The sequence below is a fragment of the Alternaria conjuncta genome (genome assembly GCF_024043145.1).
Source record: "Alternaria conjuncta strain BMP 0040 chromosome Unknown scaffold_18, whole genome shotgun sequence".
NCBI lineage: Eukaryota > Fungi > Ascomycota > Dothideomycetes > Pleosporales > Pleosporaceae > Alternaria > Alternaria conjuncta.
Genome location: NW_026250107.1, coordinates 92,433 through 115,718, shown reverse-complemented (window position 1 = coordinate 115,718; position 23,286 = coordinate 92,433). Strand labels below are relative to the sequence as shown.

The 23,286-nt window shown below is 52.6% G+C and overlaps 4 protein-coding genes across 4 annotated transcripts; 3 read left to right on the top strand and 1 right to left on the bottom strand.

Moving 5' to 3' along the window:
• Window positions 1-1,119: 1,119 nt before the first annotated feature.
• On the top strand, window positions 1,120-2,885 carry J4E85_009616 (uncharacterized protein; the record flags this gene model as incomplete). Its single annotated transcript, XM_051473836.1, has 2 exons — window positions 1,120-1,549; window positions 1,615-2,885. 2 exons carry the CDS (start codon window positions 1,120-1,122, stop codon window positions 2,883-2,885), a joined length of 1,701 nt encoding a protein of 566 aa, XP_051322240.1.
• Window positions 2,886-6,540: 3,655 nt separating this feature from the next.
• On the top strand, window positions 6,541-11,128 carry J4E85_009615 (uncharacterized protein; the record flags this gene model as incomplete). The annotated part of the gene is made up of 3 exons (XM_051473835.1): window positions 6,541-7,012; window positions 7,066-10,652; window positions 10,703-11,128. The coding sequence occupies 3 exons, from the start codon at window positions 6,541-6,543 to the stop codon at window positions 11,126-11,128; spliced, it is 4,485 nt and encodes a 1,494-aa protein (XP_051322239.1).
• A 2,441-nt stretch (window positions 11,129-13,569) lies between these two features.
• On the bottom strand, window positions 13,570-14,997 carry J4E85_009614 (uncharacterized protein; the record flags this gene model as incomplete). Its single annotated transcript, XM_051473834.1, has 1 exon — window positions 13,570-14,997. One exon carries the CDS (start codon window positions 14,995-14,997, stop codon window positions 13,570-13,572), a length of 1,428 nt encoding a protein of 475 aa, XP_051322238.1.
• A 2,635-nt stretch (window positions 14,998-17,632) lies between these two features.
• Window positions 17,633-23,235, top strand: J4E85_009613 (uncharacterized protein; the record flags this gene model as incomplete). The annotated part of the gene is made up of 4 exons (XM_051473833.1): window positions 17,633-18,355; window positions 18,462-19,847; window positions 19,897-21,300; window positions 21,355-23,235. 4 exons carry the CDS (start codon window positions 17,633-17,635, stop codon window positions 23,233-23,235), a joined length of 5,394 nt encoding a protein of 1,797 aa, XP_051322237.1.
• Window positions 23,236-23,286: the final 51 nt, after the last annotated feature.

Below are 23,286 nucleotides of genomic sequence, written 5' to 3'. Positions count from 1 at the left end.
AACTCTGGTGTTAGTCTTGGGCTTTGGCATGGGCGGTAGAGCACGTTGTAGACAATATTCAACGAAAGATAATGCATAATCGTCAATGACTGCTTCATTTTCCATGTGTGCACTTTGCCATTTGCTGACGCTCGTTAAAGGTACATGTAGCTGATGTAGGGAAGTCTACCGAGTTGCACGTGTAACGGACTAAACTCGTTTTGATATGACAGCCATCGCACACCACTCAGTAGAAGATAGCCCAGCCTTGCACGCTATGACGGGCGATTACAGCTGAATACATGAATATGTTAACGGCCCCGAAAGCATTTGCACAAGAGAAAATGGATCTGGCGAATTTACGTGCAATAGACATCCAGTGCTGAGGTCTGGTAAGACAGGCGAAGAAGAGTAAGGTACATCGGACAATGTGTTGTTACTTTACTCAGGTAGCTTGGAGGTCGGCTGCAGCCCCACATATGTACCGGGCTCCTGTCGTCAGCTTTACTTGAGATCGTCGTGTCAACTCCAAACCCATGACAGCGTGTTCGGATGTTCTGATGCAGCCTGGGAATGCGTAGGACGCCAAGGATTGCTACAGGTCGTTACTCGATGGAATTTAATAACCAAAGTGTCTGCGTCGGTGTCACTTCGCTCGGGGTAAAGGCCGACAAGCATGGTGGCGTTGGCTTGGGTGGATTGTTCGTGACATGTGATAGGATTTTGACATGTGAGAGGCGATCGCCAATTTGCTGCCCGGCGTCGTTTCGCGCTGTCATCCCCCTCCAACCCTGCCTCCGGATCCACGATGCGATAACCGACAATTCCACGCCTCTCGATCCATATTCACAGCTGCGCTACCATGCTGTGCGTCTTCTGAGATTCGCATCCCCTGAACCGACATCATCGCGTCCCCCAATTCGCACTCGGCCTCCGATCACGCTTCCGCGGAGCAGAATACCCCTTCGAGGCGCACCCTCCGCATCATCATTGGGCATTGCGACGGCTTTCACGGACATAGCGCTGCACCGAACAAGTGCTCGGAGAGTCGCAGTGACATTGCCCGGCGTGGTCTGCGCGTAGATGAACGTGGGGTAGTCGGGTTGATTAGAAACGTCACGGTCCTGCGAGAATCCTACCATGGAGCAGGAACGACCATTACAGCGTGCCCCGCCGCCCGCCTATACACAACACGAGCCCGAATCGCTTCACCTCCCTTCGGTTCCGACGCATATCCCAAGCCATGTGCCGGATCATGGGCGGCTGCCCGGCATCAAGTCGCTAGACCTGCCGGACACGAAAGCGCGTCATACTCCACACAACTCAATAGAATACAGCCCGCGGTCGCAGTACGACAGATCGCAATGGGGCATGCTACCAGTACCGAACAATGCGACTTTCACACGAGCGCCAGAGGGTCTACCGCGTGAAGACGTGGGAAGCCCGATGGATACCGCAAGTGTGCGCAGCATGCAGGATGACAACGTGGGTAGACGGGAAACGAGTGTCAGCATGGACGATCCGGATGTAAGGCTGGCAGCAGAGGCGTTGAGCGGATTGGGGAACCCGGGTATGTCACGACGCTGTTGCGGTTGCTGTTTATGACGCGGAATGCATGCTGACTGACCATCGCAGACTTCGTTCGCTCGCCGACGGCACGATCCCTCACGCTATCTGCTCGAGAATCCACAAGCGAACCTCCAGAGCCCCTCCTCTCTCTGATTACGTCGAATCACCCATGGCTTGGAAATGGCATCAACGGCTCCATCTCAGCCTACAACACCACCAAGGGCTACACCCCACGACTGGTCCAGTACGGTGCTGAGCTCATTGAGCGCAACATTGGATCGCCCATGGTCAACACTGTGTCATCTGTGGGTAGGCGGACGGGCATGGAGAAAAGCCTGCGCCGCTATCTAGGAGACAGACGACCCAGCGACCTCGAGCAGGGAGATGGCGAGAGTTCAAGGAGCAAGAGGCAAAGGATCGCCAGCCCAGCAGATGACGCCATGGACGTGGATGATGCTCTTGCAGCAGCGTCACGAACAAGAGGTGGCTCACAATCCTCATACTCCGAGTCGCTCCCTGCATACGACGACCAGCGCTCTCCAAACTATGAGGAGGCAGTCATCTCTGGAGAGATAACGTCGCACAAGTCGCCCGAACATCGCTCAAACACTCCGCAGGATCGTCGCGTCAACTGGTCCACACAGCTCATCATGACAACGTCCGGTCTCGGTGTAGCTCTATCAGAGACATCATTGCGGTCGTTGAAGCTCTGCCTCGGTCTTCTTCGCAGCGCAACAACCCACATTGACTCAGTCATGCGCGCGCTTAAGCTCGTCCTCGAAGAATACGAAGCCGCCCTCCGCAACCAGAGGCAGTCTGGCGGCTTCGCTGCCCAAGATGACAAGACGCAACTAAATGGCACCATGGCGCAAATGGGCCTCGTCGACACGGACAAAGACGATCAAGTCCGTCAAATTGCTGACCGCATCAAGGTCCTCTCCTCAGACATCTGGCAAACCCTCCAATCCGTTGTGCAGTCCGTGTCCCGCTACACCGGCGGTGCTCTCCCGCAAAACGCCCAGACGGTTGTTCGAACACAATTGCTCTCCGTACCCCAGCGATGGCAGCTCGCAGGCCGCAACGCGAACAATGAACACGCGGGCGGCGATGAGGTCAGAGGCGCGAACCGCATGCTGGCCTTTGCGAAAGAGGGACTCGACATGATGGGCCAGATTACTACTGTCGTTGATGGCACCGTACAGAGTGCCGAGAGCTGGCTCGCACGCATCGGACGGAGGCCACAGTGTGAGTCGAGCAGCAGCGGTCAGGGACAAGAGCAGAGGGAGAAGACACCGCTTGCGCTTGAGGCGGGTGTGCAGATGAACGAGAAGAGGTAGGTAGAGGATGGCTTGGTTGGCTCTCTACATGCAGAGTAAAAGGAAGAAAAAAGACGAAGACACATGAATTGGACTGGGAGATGAGAGGAACTGCTTTGGCACTACGATTACTACTACAACAACATACCCAAACATGATTTCCTATGTCGATTCCTGTTTCTTTGGAAAACGTTCAGCAAGGCGTCATGATGGAAGAGAAACGGGGGTAGGTGTGTGAGGGTTTTGGTCGTTCGTTCGCAATGTCCACGACGTCTTCTCGATTTGAAGCGAAAACGAAAATCTGTATTACTCAATGTTATATTATTCATACCTACCTTTAGCAACTGTGATGTGTTTGTGACGTTGGGTGTGATCACGATACTGGGTGGTGATGACCTGCTGGTTTTTTGACCCTGTAAACATCTACCATAAGTACTACGAATAATACAAGGGTTAGTTCGTTACACGTAGCTTTAAGCAGGAGGGTGATTACCGCTATTGGCGTTGTTGCGATCTGGTGTCGTAGTAGCTGTGCCCAAGTTTCCAAGCAAAGGTATAGAATGCCAGACTGATACGTACGTGGAAGCTTACTTCTCTCTTCCCAAACCTGCCCATATATATCACTTTAGGATAAAAGGAAAAACTGTCTCCGGCACATTTTACCATGCAAGCATCATGTTAGTGTACGCGTAATTGCATGAGGGGTTAAATAGCATCAGCACCTCGTATTCGTCACCGCGAAGTACGACCGAGCGACACGATAAAACGCGCCAGTGGGTTACGGCCGTAGTGCTTGTGTGCTGGTGTCGGGCGGGGGATTGTGCCGATGAATCTGAGACATGAAGGAGATGGGTTCTGTGGGTGATGCAGAGAACGTATGTACTGTAGTTTAGAGTGAGGTCTAGCTATACGGTCATGGAAGGACGCACCGAGAAAGAATGCGGAGTTTTATGTGAAATCGATTTTAGATCCTCAGACTTGATACCGGGTTGCAGTTATTCAAGAGCAAGGTGTGAATGAAAGTGGGTAGGATTGTTAAGTGAGGTTGATACAAGTCTATCAAAACCAAATGCTCAGATGTCGACAAGAGTAATCCTGTCCCAACCTGAGACGAACCTGACCGATGCTTATGTCATACAAGCCATCGTGGCTGCATTTGGCCATCTTCGTTCTGCTCTATCTTGTTATGGAGTGCATGGAGATAGTGGAATATTCGGTAGCTCACCAGGATGGATTTTTCGTCAATTGGGTCTAGCTACTTCCCGTCCTGTGAGGTCGTAGTGTTGGAGTTGTCGGTATTTGACGTCGAGTTACCGGACGTAGTGGAGTTGCCAGACGTATTGGGCGCTGCGGACGTCTCCGGTTGATGAGAAGGCTGCTTTGTCTCTGTTTGGCCAGACGAGGGTGCGCTGGAGACTTGGAAAGGAGTGAAGCGGATGGGTGGGAAGGACATCTTGGTAAATTTGTGAGGGTTTTGTAGAAGTTGATAATTGTGTTCTCAGTGCTCGTGCAATGAAGTAATTGATAGTAGATTGTGAACTTGATAGAACCTAGCTGAAGTCGCAAACAACACTGGCTTATATGTGAAGTGGCCCGTAGCTACTGTTGCCCGGAATAGATCATCGTCGCGAGCAAGACGAGCAACGCGGTACGCAATTTCGATGCTTTGAACTCACCGGCGGTGAGTTTGGTGAGCCCCCCTACGTAAGCTCCTGGAAGCTGCTCATGATGAGTCTGCCTTGGCCGTGGCTTAACTCTTGAACAGAGACCCAATTACAGTATGAATTGTCTGCGTACTTTAGAAGCCTTCACATGACATCGCGTCGTGTTGCTCGCGATGGGATGACACATGACGTAGTACAGCTTGGCTTCTCGTGTCGGTTGTTCAGGCGCTGTGTGATCACTGGCTACAGCCATACCTGTAGGCTCCAAGCTGAAACTAAGAGTGATGAAGTAGTGCTGTTTGTTCGTGTTGGACAGAGACATTACGCGCCATGCAGATGCAGTTTCAGTTCTACTGCAAGCCGCGACGCTGTGATACTAATATTAGTGTTAGATCGAATTTGATGTGTGAATCTTCTCCAATCTGTCTGCAGTGTTGCGGTAGCAGTAGTCTGAATAGTACCTGATCTTGCAGGCGATATCTTTACCTCAAAGTGGGCTCGAGGTTGGACTGGACATCCAATGCTAATAGCGGAAAGAAAGGTGTTTTTGTATGTCGTTCGCGGCAGTGACGCCTTTCTTGTACATGTAATAGTGTTGGCCTACACCTGGGCCCTACGATCAGTTGATGTGAGACTACATGGCGATATGTGGGGACTGCGATAATATCACCCTGCAACTACCGGGTATCTACCGATGCTCGAGTATATCGTGTGTCGATCGCAAGAGCAACGGGTGCTAAAATTAGTCGGTGCGGCTGAAGACCAAAGCTCGAAGCCAGAAAAAGCGTCAATAAAGAAGATGATTTCTGATCAGATCAGAACAAGGTCGATGAGTCGACATGAGTCGCGATATGCAGTGCAACCATCGCGAAGCCCTTGCTGCAGATCAGGGCGTTGAGATGTACCGAAGACTCGTGTGTGAGTCTAGAATGAGCGAGAATGAGTCGCGAATAAAGGGCGCGGTCGGGTTGCCGAAGATAGATGCCGGATCAGAAAACCAATCTCCAGACGGGCTAACGGGCGCCTTCAGCGTGTCCTGAAGTCGGTATTGGAACGTCTAAAATATGGGGATTCCGACGACAACAAAAGATGGCCAACTCCTTTACCGCTTGTATAGCTAAGTCCGACGAGCGAGGCTTCTTTTGCTCCAGAGCGGGGTGGTAGCTGGAAAGGGCTGATGCAGGTTGTCGGGCCGTTGGCGTCGAAGCAGCGGCGGAATCAACATGACTCGATGCCAAGCCGGTGAAGTTGCTGGCTGACAAACGCACCTCGGAGGTGGACATGGGTGGAGCCAAAAGCATGCAAGCAATCACACCCAGCGGAGACAAGCGACTCCACGAGATTGTTCCCGTTTGATCCTTCTCAACAACAGCATGCCGCCGCCAATTATCAAGATGTCTGCAGGCTCTGTGTTGGATGCCTCACGCGCAGAAGTACTGCAGTCGACGTCAGAGGCTTGCACGGAGCTATGTCGGACTGACGTGCTGAGCCGCATAGTGTTTGTAGCCTTGCCCCAGGGATCTCATCGTCATGTCTGGCGGAATCTAACCGACGTGCATAGAATGTGACTGTACTGTCGATCATGGTGCGACGGAGTGACTCGATTGCGCATTTGATACGCCGTCTCCGTGCGAAGCTGTCCGCTGAAGAATGCGCGCGCGTCAAACTCTCTCACCGTCGTGCTCCCGCGGATTGATAGTTGCGACAATAAGAGATCTGCCTAGCCGCACGCGGTGCAGCTCCTTAGGATTGCCCACCGTCTTTAACCCTTTCCGATCTCGAGACCCACTCGGTGCTCTTATCTCCGTCGTGTACTGCTTTCTTATTTTATTTAGCCGTTGCGACAGCCCTCGCGCCCTTTGCTGTGCTCCTGTTTTGTTTTTCGAGATATCCATACGTTCCTTATAATTCGCTTCTTTGCCGTGCCTGCAGCTGAGTGAGACATCGCCGCTGCCTGTACCGGTTCGCTACCGCTTAATTCAACCCAGGGTGCGCCCTGTACTGCCGCCGCCATGGACAACGCCAGCGTACAACATACGCAGATCCAAGAGCACACCGAGGGCACCACTTTTGAGGCTATTCATCCCAATCGCAACCACCTAAACCGCGACGACGCCAGTATAAGGACTGCTTCCGTCACCGACAGCACTGCGCGCAACTCGGCGAACAATGAAAAGGGTTTCAGCAATGTCACGGGTGGAGTCAACATTCAACGTGCCGAGGCCGACTTTGCGGAACTCTCAAAGGAACTCTCGCGTACCAGCAACATCTCGCGCCGATTGAGTCGCGTACAGAGCAAGCAGAGTCGCAAATACCAGGCCATCACAGACGTAGAGAAGGCTACTGTTGAAGGCTCAGACTCGTCCGATGAGCCCTTCGATCTCGAGGCAACCCTACGCGGTGGTAAAGATGAGGAAGAGGCAGCGGGCATCAAGTCGAAGCGCATTGGCGTTGTGTGGGACGGTCTCACCGTCAGCGGAATTGGTACGACTACTCGGTGCACGCCTCACGCAAAACATACGCTAACTCTCGCACAGGTGGTGTGAAGAACTATGTCAAGACCTTCCCCGACGCGTTCGTATCTTTTTTCAACGTCTTCGAAACCGCTGCCAGCATTCTCGGCCTTGGCAAGAAGGGCAAGGAGTTCGACATTCTGAAGGACTTCAAGGGCGTCGTCAAGCCTGGTGAGATGGTGCTCGTGCTGGGAAAGCCCGGCAGTGGTTGTACCACGTTCCTCAAGGTCATCAGCAACCAGCGATACGGATACACCAAGGTCGACGGAAACGTTCTGTACGGTCCATTCGACGCCGACTTCTTCGAGAAGAGATACAGAGGAGAGGCAGTCTACTGTGAGGAGGACGAGAACCACCACCCCACGCTCACAGTCGGACAAACACTCGACTTCGCGCTCGAGACCAAGGTCCCGGGAAAGCGCCCTGCCGGACTCTCAAGACAAGATTTCAAGGAGAAGGTCATCGACCTCATGCTCAAGATGTTCAATATTGAACACACCCGCAACACCATCGTCGGCAACCCATTCGTCCGTGGTGTCAGTGGAGGAGAGAGGAAGCGGGTCTCCATCGCCGAAACCATGATTACTGGTGCTTCGCTGATGAGCTGGGACAACTCGACAAGAGGATTAGATGCTTCGACTGCTGTCGATTATGCGCGTTCGCTTAGGGTGCTAACGAACATCTACAAGACGACAACCTTCGTGTCTCTCTACCAGGCTTCCGAAAACATCTACAAGTGCTTCGACAAGGTCATGGTCATCGACAGCGGCCGACAAGTCTACTTTGGACCTGCTCAGGAAGCCCGCGCCTACTTCGAGGGTCTCGGGTTCAAGGAGAAGCCCCGCCAAACCACCCCCGACTATCTCACTGGTTGCACCGATCCTTTCGAGCGCGAGTTCAAGCCCGGTATGAGCGAGAAGGACGTTCCTTCAACACCCGAAGCGCTAGCCGAAGCCTTCAATCGATCCGAATCTGCGGCTAGGCTCGATGCTGAGATGGTAGCATACAAGGCCCAGATGGATCAGGAGAAGCATGTCTATGACGACTTCCAGTTGGCTGTCAAGGAGTCCAAACGCCACGCACCCCAGAAGTCTGTTTACTCGATTCCGTTCTATCTCCAGGTCTGGGCTCTGGCGAAGCGTCAATTCTTGCTCAAATGGCAGGACAAGTTTGCCCTGGTTGTTTCTTGGATCACCTCTATCTCTATCGCTATCATTACTGGTACCGTCTGGCTCAATCTCCCTGATACCTCTGAAGGCGCCTTCACTCGTGGCGGTGTTCTCTTCATCGCTCTCCTTTTCAACGCTTTCCAGGCTTTCTCCGAATTGGCATCCACTATGTTAGGTAGACCGATCATCAACAAACATCGCGCTTTCACTTTCCATCGACCATCAGCCCTTTGGATAGCCCAGATTGGAGTCGATCTCTTGTTTGCATCTGTGCAGATTCTGGTCTTCTCCATTATCGTGTACTTCATGACGAACCTGGTGCGAGACGCTGGAGCCTTTTTCACATTCGCTTTGGTCATCATCACTGGCTACCTTGCCATGACATTGTTCTTCCGAACAGTGGGATGTCTCTGCCCCGATTTCGACGTCGCAATCCGTCTGGCTGCTACGATCATAACATTGTTCGTACTCACCTCTGGTTATCTCATTCAGTGGCAGTCCGAGCAAGTCTGGCTCCGATGGATCTTCTACATCAATGCCCTGGGACTGGGTTTCTCCGCGCTGATGATGAACGAGTTCAGTCGTCTGGACTTGACCTGTGCCGGCAGCTCTCTGATTCCTGCTGGGCCTGGGTACGATGACCTCAACGCCCAGGTTTGTACTCTACCTGGCAGTGAGGCTGGTAACCCCATCGTTTCTGGCACCAACTACATCAAGACCAACTTCCAATGGGATCCTTCAAACCTCTGGATGCACTACGGTATCATGGTTGCTCTCATTGTCGGATTCCTTCTCGCCAACGCCTTCCTCGGAGAATTCGTCAAGTGGGGTGCCGGTGGCCGTACAGTCACCTTCTTCGTGAAAGAGAACAAGGAACTCAAGGAGCTCAACGCCAAGTTGCAAGAGAAGCGTGATAAGCGTAACCGCAAGGAAGACAGCAGCGACCAGAACTCAGATCTCAACATTGCGTCCAAAGCTGTCCTCACATGGGAAGACCTTTGCTACGACGTACCTGTCCCCAGCGGAGAGCTCCGCCTGCTCAACAACATCTACGGATACGTCAAGCCCGGACAGCTGACAGCACTCATGGGTGCCTCAGGTGCTGGAAAGACCACACTTCTCGATGTGCTGGCCAACCGCAAGAACATCGGTGTTATTAGTGGTGACAAGCTAGTCGATGGTAAGGTCCCTGGTATCGCGTTCCAACGTGGAACTGCCTACGCCGAACAACTTGATGTCCACGAACCTGCTACAACCGTCCGTGAGGCACTCCGCTTCTCCGCCGACCTGCGACAGCCGTATGAGACACCTCAAGCCGAGAAGTATGCCTACGTTGAGGAGGTCATCGCCTTGTTGGAAATGGAAGACATCGCAGACGCCATTATTGGAGACCCTGAGAGTGGTCTAGCCGTCGAACAACGCAAGCGTGTTACCATAGGTGTCGAACTCGCTGCCAAGCCTGAGCTCCTTCTGTTCTTGGACGAACCTACTTCTGGTCTCGATTCTCAGAGTGCTTTCAACATCGTCCGTTTCCTTCGCAAACTTGCTGCCGCTGGCCAAGCTATCCTGTGCACTATCCATCAGCCCAACTCTGCTCTTTTCGAAAACTTCGACCGATTGCTCCTTCTCCAAAGGGGTGGCCAATGTGTTTACTTCGGTGACATCGGCAAGGATGCCCATGTTCTCCTCGACTACTTCCATCGCCACGGTGCTGACTGCCCTCCGGATGCCAACCCTGCCGAGTGGATGCTAGATGCCGTCGGTGCTGGTTCCGCTCCTCGCATTGGTGACCGCGATTGGGCTGATGTATGGAGGGATTCTGAGGAATTCGCTGAAGTCAAGCGCCACGTTGGTCAGGTCAAGGAAGAGCGCATGGCTGCTGTTGGTTCTGCCGAGCCAGTTGAGCAAAAGGAGTTCGCTACACCGATGTCTTACCAGATTAAGCAAGTTGTCAGACGCCAAAACTTGTCTTTCTGGCGCACTCCCAACTACGGCTTCACTCGCCTCTTCAACCACGTCATCATCGCTTTGCTCACAGGTCTCATGTACCTTCAGCTGGACGACTCCCGAGCATCTCTGCAATACCGCGTGTTCATTATCTTCCAGGTCACGGTTCTGCCAGCCCTCATTCTCGCTCAAGTTGAACCCAAGTACGCTGTCCAACGTATGATCTCTTTCCGTGAGCAGATGTCCAAGGCATACAAGACATTCCCATTCGCGTTGTCTATGGTTCTTGCGGAGATGCCATACAGTGTGCTTTGCGCAGTTTTCTTCTTCCTTCCTCTTTACTATATCCCGGGCTTGAACTCCGACAGCTCGCGCGCCGGATATCAGTTCCTGATTGTACTCATCACTGAGGTTTTCTCCGTCACCCTGGCTCAGGCGATTGCTGCGTTGACACCAACTCCCTTCATCGCATCCTATGTCAACCCTTTCATCATCGTAAGTCAACATCAATGCCCTCTTGAAGCATGAGCTAATTTTCTTTTCAGATCATCTTCGCTCTCTTCTGCGGTGTCACCATCCCCAAGCCCTCAATCCCCAAGTTCTGGCGTGTATGGCTCTATGAGCTGAACCCTTTCACACGCCTCATCGGCGGCATGATTGTTACCGAACTTCATGACCTCAAAGTCCAATGTACATCTGGCGAGTACAACCAGTTCAGCGCTCCACAAGGCCAGGAATGTGGAACATACATGAGCGACTTCTTCTCCAGCGGTGCACCCGGATACCTCCTCGACAACGCCACCGACGTCTGCAATTACTGCGCCTACAAGGTCGGCGACGAGTTCTATCGACCTCTTGGATACGAGTTCAGCAACAGATGGAGAGACTTGGGTATCTTCGCTGCTTTCATTGCCAGCAACTTGGTAATTCTTTTCGTCGCCGCGAAGTACCTCAACTTCAACCGCAGATAAGCGGCCAGCTGGTGGCTCGACATATGTCACCACTCAGTGAGTACCACAAGGGTACACGGCGTCCCATACTGCGTTCGGTGCTACACGATCCACACAGAGGTGTGGAAGCGGGCGCCCGTTCTGTCTGGGAACTGCCGTACATTATCCCGCCGCAGCTACGGCTGCATAGACGTCATTCCGCATTTCAAACTACTGTGCGTTTCCTGCGACATCGCATCGTCTCGTTTAAAAGTACTCTCTAGACTTGCAGTTTGGATATCCCATTGGGCGGCGTTTGTTCCACTGACAGCACTGAGCTCGCATGGTCTCTTCGCATATACATAATCCTAGTCTTATCAAATCATCACTGTACAATTATCGTTCAAAACATCGATATTGCGTGAACTCATGGTGATGTGGTGCCACATCATGAATCGATAGTCTTTGTTGAATTTTTGGTGCGCGCTTGTCTCATATTATCGCTTCACGGCTGCTCCTTCCAGTAGTCTCTTTGACAAATTGTCTCGCATTGTTCCGTGGTCGCCGCTTCTCTTCTAAACTCTTTCATGGTCTTCGCTAATTACCTTTATCTTTTTACACTCTTGCAGCTTGCTGTGTAACTATATCGACATTGATTTTGCTGGTGCATCATCGCACTATCTTGTTATGGCACCAGCGGCGCAATACCGCGAGACATCACGCACTATCACTGTCATTGCCAAAGATACTGAACAGCCCACCACTAATGCAAAAAACACGCAGGACGACTACAACAGCGCCTCGACGTTCAACTGGCCGTCTGCAACACCTAGTTTAAAGGCCGGGCTTCGCTTTCCGATCCCGCAGATTCAGGGAATCATTCCTGGCATGCGTCGCACACTGCAGGCTGATTTCGCTGCACGGTCACTCCCACATTCACCCAGACCTTCGTATGACGTAGCGCGACTGGAATTGTCAAAGGGCTCAACAACAACACCGACAAAGCCGATTGCAGACACACGGCCATCACCGCACCGCTCATCCTACCCCCGCGCCTCACCTCCTGGTATCCTCTACCCAGACGCTATCGTACCGCATAGCGCGACACAGTACTCGAACCCGCTACAAGATCCAAACGCTATCGCACACAACGAACTTCCCTATCATCCGAGCATTATGGGCCGTGTAGACTACGAACTAGCGTACCTGGCTCCAGGGTACAAAATACTCTTTGTCGGTACCATAGCAATTCTCGCACTGGGTGTTATGTGGACGGTGATTACTTGCGCCATAAGCATGAGGACGGGATCGAAAGCAGGGAGCGCAGAATGGAAAGGGAAGAAAAATAACGGAAACAGGAAGGAGGAGAGGAGGCCGATTGACAAAGTGAGCAAGTACGCACATCGACATGGAAGCCAAAGTGGCATCTCGATAGACAGAGGGCTGGATTCCGCCGTGGATAGTGACAGCGCTATCACATCAGCGGCCCAGATTCCATTTTCCTACCTAGGAGATAACGGGCAGGTCGTTGAGAGTATCGAGATGAAGTACAGACCACAACACACAACGTCCAATTACAACCGCCCAAGGAGTCGAGCAATGCGATCCGAATTCCAAGATCGCACATATACAACACACCGCCGTTTTTCGTCTTCGCCTTCAGCGGGCCCACGATTCGGTCTTACAATTACACCAACACTCTCTGTCCCTCCTTCACCGACTCCATCTACATCCGGCAGCACGTCGCCGATTAACCCTTTTCTCGACCCTCCTCCCAACGGTCTCCTCAGCCCTGATGTAAGCGCCACACTGGTAAAGCGAAGTTCGCTGGAATGGCAAGCCGAACGAGCCGCGTTCTTCGCTCCCGCTACCTCATCTTCAAATCCAGCGTCTGGATCAGTGTCTCCTGCGTTGAGTTACACGATCGACAACAGCAACGAGACCTTTGAACTCAATCTCTCCGATATGGAGGCTTTGGAAGCCGGTACAGCACATTCTGGGTCTTCGACTCCTGGCAACAGAGGCAGCAGATTGGTCCGGAGGAGCAAGAGTTTTATTGACGAGGGTATCGGGATGATGGAAGGTGTTGTTGATGGCGTTGCTGCGACGATAGCGAGGTGGACGGATGATGACGGTGGAGATGACGCGTTGTTGTTGCCTGTTGCGCGAGGGAAGTGAACGAGTGCGCTGCAGTCTGGTTGTTATATGAATGAAAGATGACAAAAGCCCTAGGCGATGTAGACTTCTAGGTTCTTCTTGACTATGCAGTTTGTACTTATTTGATTAGTAAGTTAGGGTGAACATGCACTGGTACATTATGTTGCACGATGTCGTACTGAATCAGCTGAACGGTGAGTCATGTAAAGGACGGATTTGAATTACAGCCGTGCGAGCGCGGTGTCTCGGAGCAAATGGTATCATCCAAGCAAGCCCCTCTCCTGGAACGCCAATAGTAATGCCTCGTATGCCCTCTCATAAATAGCTCAAATGTCAAAGTCCTTTCTAAGGATCTCTTGCACTTCGAGATCCATTTTCTTCTCAATCAAGTGGGCAGCTACGAGATTGCCGACCTTGCTGACGAGCTGCTCTCGCACGTCGTCAAGGTCTGGTGCTGTGTATGTGCCCTCTTGTTGCTCCCTTTGTCTCCGCTCTCTTATGCTCTTGGGCACCAGGGCTGGGAAGGAGCCCACGAGTACCGCAAGTAGTATCTCAGTGTCGTGCCTCGTGCTCTCGTCGGCGAGCTTTTTAGAGAGGAAGTCATCGTTGTACATCTTAATGTTCGGTAGGATGAGTCCTCTCAGTGCGTCACCGGCGCCTAGGACGAGGAGCAACGCTTGTAGAGCGCCAAAGTGTGTTCCGACTGATTTGTCGGGATCCATAAACTGCTTCAGGCAGGTGCGTGCGATTCGTGCCTTGAGGCCTTGGTTCGACGACGCGTGCTTCCGGCAAATGTCTTTGAGGAGGTGGGCTGCAAGCGTTCGCAGGTAGAATGCATCTTGGGTAGCGCGGTTGTGGTCGGGCATGGTTCCGTTCAGCGTCTCTGAAGAGGCGTTGGATGGCGCAGGGTTTGCTGGTCCTACCTTGCCGCCTGTGCAGCACGTCAGGATGGGCGGTACCATGTATGCCACGTAGGGATCGAGGTAGATGGCCTGGTTCTTGAGCAGCGCCTCTGCGGCACGCATCATCTGTGTCAAGATGAACAGGTTCTTCATATTGTGTGTAACCTTTTCGGCTATGAAGCTAAGGAGGTAGGTCGTCAGCTGGTGAATGCCCGGCTCCGTCGAGATCGCAGCAAGTGCCGCGTTCTGCCATTCGATGTTCGTCTCGTCGATGAGGGCGCCCGACAGCTTGTTGAAAAGCTCTTGCGATTCTTTGGATAGCACATGTTTGACGAGCGGTTTGACGTTGACGTTGTCCAGGCCGTTAGCCGCGGCCAAGTGAGGGTTCGCGTTGGGTCCCTTGGGCAGGAGATCGCCGGTGTTGGTGTTGGGGTTCTGAGGTATCGATGGCTGGACTCCTTCGACGGCGAGCCAGTGTGCTGTGAAGGTGATTTCCCGTGGCACCTTGGGCAGTGGGGCATTGATGAGCTTCTCGAAATCGACCTCCTCGTCTTCGACATAGTACAAGGGCTGGCCGGGCCCCAGCGAAGCCTCACCGAAGCGCAGCGGTCGGGTAGACTCGTAGCCGTAGAGGGGCTCCACATTCAGCACCTTGAGGGCATTGGATATATCCTGTGTGCTCAGGGTGGTCCGCTTCCCGTGTCGCATGAACTTGAGGGCCTCCTCTAGCACCTGTGCCAAGCGGAAGTCGACGTCGCGTGCCAGCTCTTCGACGACATTGTCGGCAAGTGAGGCGATGCCCACCGATTCGGCCACGTCGCGTACATTGTCGGGGTTCCAGACCGAAGACATGTTGGCGGGGCGCAGTGCGATGTGTGAGGGCTGGGGTGGAACTGGTGGGGCTGTCGGGTGCGGGCGCGCTGCGTCTAATGAAGCGGAAGGGGTGAAGAGAGCCGATGGGCGGGCGGCGAGGGTATCACCAGCCGGGTGACGCAGGGACGGACGATGTGATTGCTAGCCCTACGACCCAGTGAAGCACATGTCGGACGGGCGCATGCGACGGTAGTGGACAGCGCCGTGGAGCAGCCGAGACGGTCGCTTCTGGATTGGGAGTGCGTCTCGAATAGGCGATTCTAGGCGACTGGCGGGAGTGCGAGGCTGGGGGGGATTGGCGTAGAGTGAGTCTGCCTGAAAGGAAGTCGCGATGCTCCAGGGCTCGCGTTGGCCTTGGCGCGCCGTCACGTCCGAGCGCGCCGGCCTTGTTGTCTGTGACTCGTCTCACCCTCACCACTTCACCTGTCCGAACCTCGCAGGCTTTCACACCGATTGACATCCTCGCCAAAGCTGCATCTATCCATTTCAACAACTCTATATCATGACTCAAAAGTGAGGCTATGTCGACTCGTCAGCCGTTTGCTTCACTTGAGTATAGACAAACATCGTCTGCCATCACCTACTGATCGTCCCAAGTCCTAGCACGGGAATGCGTGCAGCTCGACAAGCCAATCAAAGACTTTAGCAGCTGGGTGCGAGGCGTCTAGTCATGCCCACGAACGAATAAAGTATTCATGTATCCATCTTGACATCATGGCTTCGTAGACCGCCATTTCAGAATCCTACATTTGGAGGCAAAGCAATCTTCCCAGGCACCTTGCACAAGGGGATGTGCGGCTGCGGAGCATCTTCCCCGCCGCCTACTTAGTTGCAAGCAGTACTCAACCCTGGCAGTCACACAATCGGTCGACTGTCGCTCGCCGTGCTCTCACCCGTCGACACGTTGTTTACCGCCGTTGAAGATGGCATCTTCTACACCCCAGATCAAGCTTTCTTCCGCCCGGGGAAGACTCTTATTCGCCGCTTGTACACCCTGTCTGCCAAACCAGCATCCCATTCCAGCATAACACTTTAGACTTAGTCCTTCCTGACGCCACCCGTCTATCCGCGCGGACGGGCCGCTGCGATTCTGATTGCCTTTGCCTGGCTTTTTGGGTCTGCCAACTAGACATACGCCCCTGTACGCCACTAGGTGACCTCTTATGGTGTTCATTGGGAGTGTAGGAAAACCTTGCCTCAGACTATTTAATATCGAGACTACGTTAGTGTTTTGTCCCCCAGAACAGTCTTCCACTCTTTCGCACATACAGCTCTTTGACTATCAACTTCCAATCCCACGTCTGATCCATCAATACTACTGCTCTCCGATCGATTTGTAACTACCACACGAACAGCATGGGCATCACTACGAGATCTTCAGTGGACAATGCCTCTGATCTGGTCAACGGACGCTCGGTTCATGCTCCATTGAGCTTATCAATGTCTACACCGCCGCAGGACCGCTCAAGAGATGACCCACCGTCACCTCCACCCCAGCCCCCGCCCAGCCCAGCACACTGGAACCGTATTGTCCCGGTAAGTTCTACTGTATATCGCATCGTATCATGTAGCTAACCCCACGCCAAGCTCGACCTTCTTGCACCACTAGAGATCTGAAATGTGAGGAGAGGACTTGTCTCGGTAAGTACGAAACGTTCCCACAGACTTTTACCAAGTCTGACTTTACTGAGTAGAAGTAAAATTGCTTTTCTTCATAAAGCAGCCACCAGGTTACATCCAACCGCGGCATCGGCATGTTCTTGTTTGATCCTCCCTTAGTGGTCTGGCCTTGCATGCCCATGTATCCTGCCAAGTATCGCTCTTCTCATGCGACGAGCGCTGGACTTTCTTTCGAATGTATGTTAATAGGTCAAACAAGGGTCATGGTGGCGTTTGTATGTTCTTGTCAGTCGCTAGGCGCGAAGCTCTCGGAGCTGAGTTGCCGTCGTCATCATATTCCGTGCAAGACGTTTCCTTTCAAATTGAAAAGCTTCACATTCTCGATGCCATCGTTGTTGTTCCCCGATCAATTGTGCTGTACAACTTGCGAGAATGTCAAAAGAACCTTCACCTCCGCCTAACGCCCAGTAGGTATTGCATGCATTTACCATAAGCACTGAGAACTTGACCTAACTCTACCGAATCTAGATCTGTACGATCTCAGGTCCCGATAGCGATGCCCCATAATTGCTGATGGTGGTACCTTCCAGCTCGCTTGACCCGCTAGCGCGCACTAGTCGCGTCAGGGTTTTCGGCTTTTCCAGATTCGCAGAATCCAGGCCTGCGGCTCCACTCGACTTCAGCTGACAGTACGTATACGTACATCACATCCACGTACGTCAACAGTCAAAAATTAACTCAAAATACGGCTCCCTTCACCTGGCTAGGCAGGAATCCAGCCGAGGCACAAGACGTACTGGGCACTGAGCTTGACTGCAAAGCTCCTGTAAGACTTGGCGCGGGATCGACAGTCCCACTATCCGCCACCAGCGGCTACCCACCTAACAACACCTGCCACTAAACGGCTGAGGGGACAAACACTCTCTCACCACCCTGCTGCTGACCACAGCTTCTGACCGCCGCCCCTCCTTTCTTCTCGTGCAGACCACCCAGCATGGCTGCCGACAAGCAAGGTACCGAGGAGCAGATCCTCCAATGGTACTCCAACCTCTACAGCCGCCGGGTCGACCTGGTAGGCGACTTTGCAGGCAGTGAGCGCTTTCTCGTACACGGCGAATCACTTTTGCTTCAGTGCTTCGGCGACCCACAGATCGATTTCGACCCTGGATATCAATTGCTGCACGCATCGTACGCCGTCGAGAAATTTCTACAGGGTCTCGTCTCTCGAGGCTGCAACTTCCACATTGCCTTCTTCGACGAACATCAAGATCTTTGCGTACCCCAGGATGCGTCGCCAGCCATAAGCGAGAAGTACCTGCTTGCACGAGCAGCTATCATCCGCCATCTCAAGGTCAACCTGCCAGATGCTGTCCCAGAGATTGAGATCAACACCTTCTCATCAGTATCATCCGATGGCTTCACGGAGTATCTGCGTGCTACAGACATTTACTTCGTCTTGTGTCATGACGGAGCTTCCTTCACTGATATCCGCAAGAGGCTGGTCCTACAGAAGGACCTTGATACCCTACAGGGTGAAAACAAGGATGTACAGGAGCGCCAACAAGAGTACAAGACTTCTTTCCGCACATTCATATACAGTATGATGCAGCGGGGCTACAGTGCGGCGCTTGTGAATGGACTGGAATGGGCCGATACCAAAGTCGTCACAACGGTTCTGGAGCATGCACGCTCTATGACGCTTGATGTCTCATCAGCAGTACGTTACTACTACAGTCCATATCCCTATAAACTTTGCACCTCCTAGCTTTTTGTCATGAAAAGTTTCCCCTTTGATAGCTTCGTCTGCTAATAACTTTGATCAGGAGCCCCATACAAACAAGAGATTGACCGATGTCGTTGATCTGTCGCACATGCGCGGCTTTCTGCAGACGATCAGGACTTCTTGTGATCAACTCCTAACTGAGCGCGAATACCTGACAGTACTGGTAGCTTCAAAGCTCGCAGCTTCGTACGCCGATCTGTCGGCTGTTCTACTGCAGCATGCAGCATTGCTTTCGGAGCTTCCACTATCTGATCGTATCATCAAGCAGCGCGATATTCCGGATGACGTCAAATCTTTCATTCTGGACTTTTGCCACGAGGCGCGCAAGTTTATTGGTAGTCCTGCATGGGCTGAAGCCTTCAAAGGCCATCCGGACTGCGATTTGGCGGATCTCATCGACGGAAGACTTCTTGCACAGTGTGCGCGTAATCCTGCCACAGAGCCCAGCGAGCATCTCCAAACCCTGCTCAAGGCCACAGCAGCTCTGGACGTCCACGATCTCCCAGCTCAGCCAAAGGCTATTTCCACAACAAGCACGGACACTGCTACGGCCAAGACTAGCGATGAAGAGACAACGACGTACAAAGTTTTGCCCTTCTCGAACGACGTTTTCGATCCTCATCTGGCGCCTATCAAACTAGATGTGTCAAAGTCAGGAGGCAAAGCAGACCCGACTACTGCTAACATCTTCCGCGAAGTTACGCATTGGCATAACCAGCGATCCTTGAATCAGAAAACAAAGGTCGTCGTCGAGAAAGATCCGAAGATAGCGAAGAAGGCTCTCCGCCGAAATCAGTTCTTCATGGCCGAGATGACTTCGTACGCCGCCAGTCTAACAAACGCCGTTGGCAAGGTACTAGATCCAGAGACCATCACTCTCGGCGACAAGTCGAAAGCAGGCCAAGCGAAATCTATGACACCGACTCAGACGATCGAGAACAAGCGACCAAAGCAAGCGTCTAGACAGAGCACTAAGAACATTAATGCATCAAAGGAGGCCATGCTTGCCAACATCGCAGCAGGCTCAAAGCGTAAAGATGAAGAGAACGCGAAACAATGGTACCAAGCCTGGACCGTCTCATGTGCGGGCCTTGAGAAGCAGGTCGACTTGGCTTCCAGATACAACAAAGCCAGGCAATACCTAGCCGACCGCAATGAGGCTCAGCGCCAGGTCATTGGTCCCGATGTGCGGATGTACATGCTGAACGTCCTCCTGGAGATGTGGGTGCGATTTTGCCGCGACGGCACCAAAGAGAAGGGTCTTTATGTCGCTGCGCTTCTTTTCGATACTGCTCGGACTATTAGCAACTATGAGACTGTTACTAAGACGATTGCAAAGTGTCTGGCTCTAACGATTGAGCGCCTGAAGCTGCCCACGCTGCAAGTGCCCGCAGAACAAGGCGATCGGAAGCTGCCATTCAAGTTTGTAAGTTGACTAATACCTTCACAACCTGCAACCGCTAACAGACTTATAGGTTCTGGAAGAGACCGTTGTATCGGATCTAGCCTTGACCCTCTCTCCAGAAGAGTTTCAGCTTCTCCACTGCGGACCGTACTTTGACCGAACGATCGATTCGGCGCCAGATTCCCGTGTACCGTTCGAGCCAGATGCGTGGCAGCGACGCGTGCTGGATGAAATTGATGCTCGCCGCAGTCTGCTCGTTATTGCCCCAACTTCAGCGGGTAAGACATTCATCTCGTTCTACGCCATGAAGCAGGTTCTCGAGGCGAACAACGATGATGTTCTTGTATATGTTGCTCCTACCAAAGCTTTGGTCAACCAAATCGCTGCTGAAATCCAAGCACGATTCTCGAAGAACTACAAGTACAGCCAGTCTGTTTGGGGTATTCACACACGAGACTACCGGATCAACAACCCCACAGGATGTCAGATTCTTGTAACAGTTCCCCACATTCTCCAAATAATGCTGCTGGCCCCTAGCAACGCGAAGAGCTGGTCCGAACGAGTGAAGTGGATTATCTTCGATGAAGTCCACTGTATTGGCCAAGCCGAAGACGGTGTCGTCTGGGAACAGCTGCTACTCATGGCTCCCTGCCCCATCATCGCGCTCTCGGCAACCATTGGCAATGCAGAATCTTTCAATGACTGGCTATCCGCTAGTCAGAAAGCTGCTGGCAATGAATTGGTTATGGTACAACACCCACACAGATATTCTGACCTCCGAAAGTTTGTATACACGCCGCCCGCCAAACGCAACGCAGCCAGCTATCTGCCGCTCCCGAGCAACCGCTCATTTGCACAGCTGGGATTAGACGAACATACGGACTTCGCTTTCCTGCATCCTGTAGCCAGCTTGATCAATCGCACGCGCGGATTGCCCAGCGACTTGTCCCTTGAAGCCCGAGACTGCCTTACCCTATGGCAGAGTATGACCAAGTACCAGACGGCCGAGTACCCGGTAGACAAGTCTCTGGATCCATCTTCAATACTCCCAACAGTCATTAAGAAGGCAGACATAATCAATTGGCAGGCTGGCCTCAAGAAGCTTCTTACTGCATGGATGGCCGATGACAAGTCGCCTTTTGCTCAAGTTCGGAAGGATCTCAGCAGCCCCATATCTGGTTTACAACAGCATCAAATCGGCGAGGACGCTGGAAATGACGCTGTAGACAACAAGGGACAACTCGATGAGTTGGGCATGGAAATCAGCCACGACATCTCTAGCATACTACCTTTGCTCGCTGATCTGCAGCAACAAGACGCGCTTCCGGGTATCATATTCAACTACGATCGTGCGATTTGCGAGAAGATGTGCCAAACGCTCATGAAGCAACTTGTCGATGCCGAAGTCGCCTGGAAGGAGACTAGCCCGAAATGGAAGATCAAGCTGCAGCAGTGGGAGGACTGGAAGAAGGAGGTACGTTTATCTCTTTAATCAATAACTGCACGTGTAAAACTAACTCTTTTCTAGGTTGCGAGACGAGAGAAGCAAGGCCTTCGCGGAGATGCCTCGAAGGGCATGACTAAACAGGACCAGATGAAAGAAGCCGCCAACGTCGAGGTCAGCACCTTTGCTTCGTTTGATCCGAACAAGCCTCTCGATGGATTCCACTTCGCGGATCACAAGAAGTTGTCACAAGAAGAATTTGCTGTACACGCGAAGGAGCTACGTTATCGTGGAGTCGATGAATGGCTTATCGACGGCCTCATGCGCGGTATCGGTGTCCATCACGCTGGTATGAACCGAAAGTACAGGTACTGCGTTGAGATGTTGTTCCGAAAGGGTTACCTTCGCGTTGTGATCGCAACAGGTACACTTGCTCTCGGTATCAACATGCCCTGTAAGACTGTCGTCTTCTCAGGCGACTCTGTCTTTTTGACGGCGCTCAACTTCCGTCAAGCTGCCGGTCGTGCAGGTCGTCGAGGTTTCGATATGCTTGGAAATGTCGTTTTCCACGGAGTGTCTCTCAGCAAGATCCACAAACTCATCAGCTCCCGGTTACCTGATCTCAACGGACATTTCCCCATCACGACAACACTGGTACTTCGTTTGTTCACGTTGTTGAACTCATCCGAGAATGCGCCGTTCGCTGTCCGATGCGTCAACTCCCTGCTCTCACAGCCACGACTCTACCTTGGTGGCGAGGATGCGAAGATGACAGTCCTCCATCATCTGCGTTTCTCAATTGAGTACCTGCGGAGACAGCATCTTCTGGATGCGCAAGGTGTACCTTTGAACTTTGCAGGTGCTGTATCGCATCTGTACTTCACCGAGAATTCATCCTTTGCCTTCCACGCTCTGCTGAAGGATGGATACTTCCACGAGCTTTGCGCCAAGATCGACACAAACAAAGAAGTGGTATTACGCGAACTCATGCTCACTATGTCGCATCTGTTTGGCCGACGTCACTGTCGACAGGCGGACGAAGAATACGTACGAGAGATCGTGAAGAAGAGCCCATCGCTTGTGTTCCTGCCTTCAATGCCAGAGCATGCTGCGAATGTGTTGCGTCGCCACAACAAGACTACGCTCGACATTTTCACAGCCTACGTGCGCAGTTTCGTCGACCAACATGTTCAGGAGCCGGACAACACACTCCCATTGACAGACGTCACCGTCGGTGCCGAAGCCTCTCCGAAGTCAGAGAGCCAGAACCTGAAGGCTCGCTCCACTTTTGTTGCTCTTTCGGGATACGATGACAAGTTCGAGTCCATTCACGATCTGTGCAGCACTAGCCGTTCTGGCGTCTTCCTTGAAGAGGCTGTCGTACCTCACGTTGGCCTCTACCCTGAAGATTCCGATCTTCCGCTGAACGCTTACCTTTATGACTTCTTCATGCACGGTGACGTCAACGCTCTGATCACGGCCAACAAGATTCGTCGTGGAGATGTATGGTTCGTACTGAACGACCTCAGTATGACGCTCGCCACGATTACTACAAGTTTGTCGAACTTCTTGGGTCTTGCAACAGAGTCCGATCTCGACTTCATCGACGTCCGAGGTGGTGGTGACGACGAGGAAGAGAACCGGGAAGACAAAATGCTGCCGACCGACACTGCGACAGAGGCCAGTTCAGCCACCACTGCTTCTACGAGTAAAGTCCCACCCAAGCAGGAACTGGCGTTCCAACCCAAGAAGAAGGCCAAGAAGAAGGTCGAAGAATCATGGGAGGATGAGATGGGTAGCTCTTCCAGCGAATCGGAAGTCGAGGAGAGCTGGGATGCCGAGGACGATGATGAGAAGAAGGAGCCGCCCGCTTGGGAGGAAGGCGAGGGCTTGTTGAATGTGCTGAAGGCGTTCAAAGCTCTGAAAGAAGACTTTGACACCAAGTTCAAGGCTATGTGGGCTTAAATGCATCAGCGCATAGGCCTATTTTACAGTGTCAATATCATAGACATTACA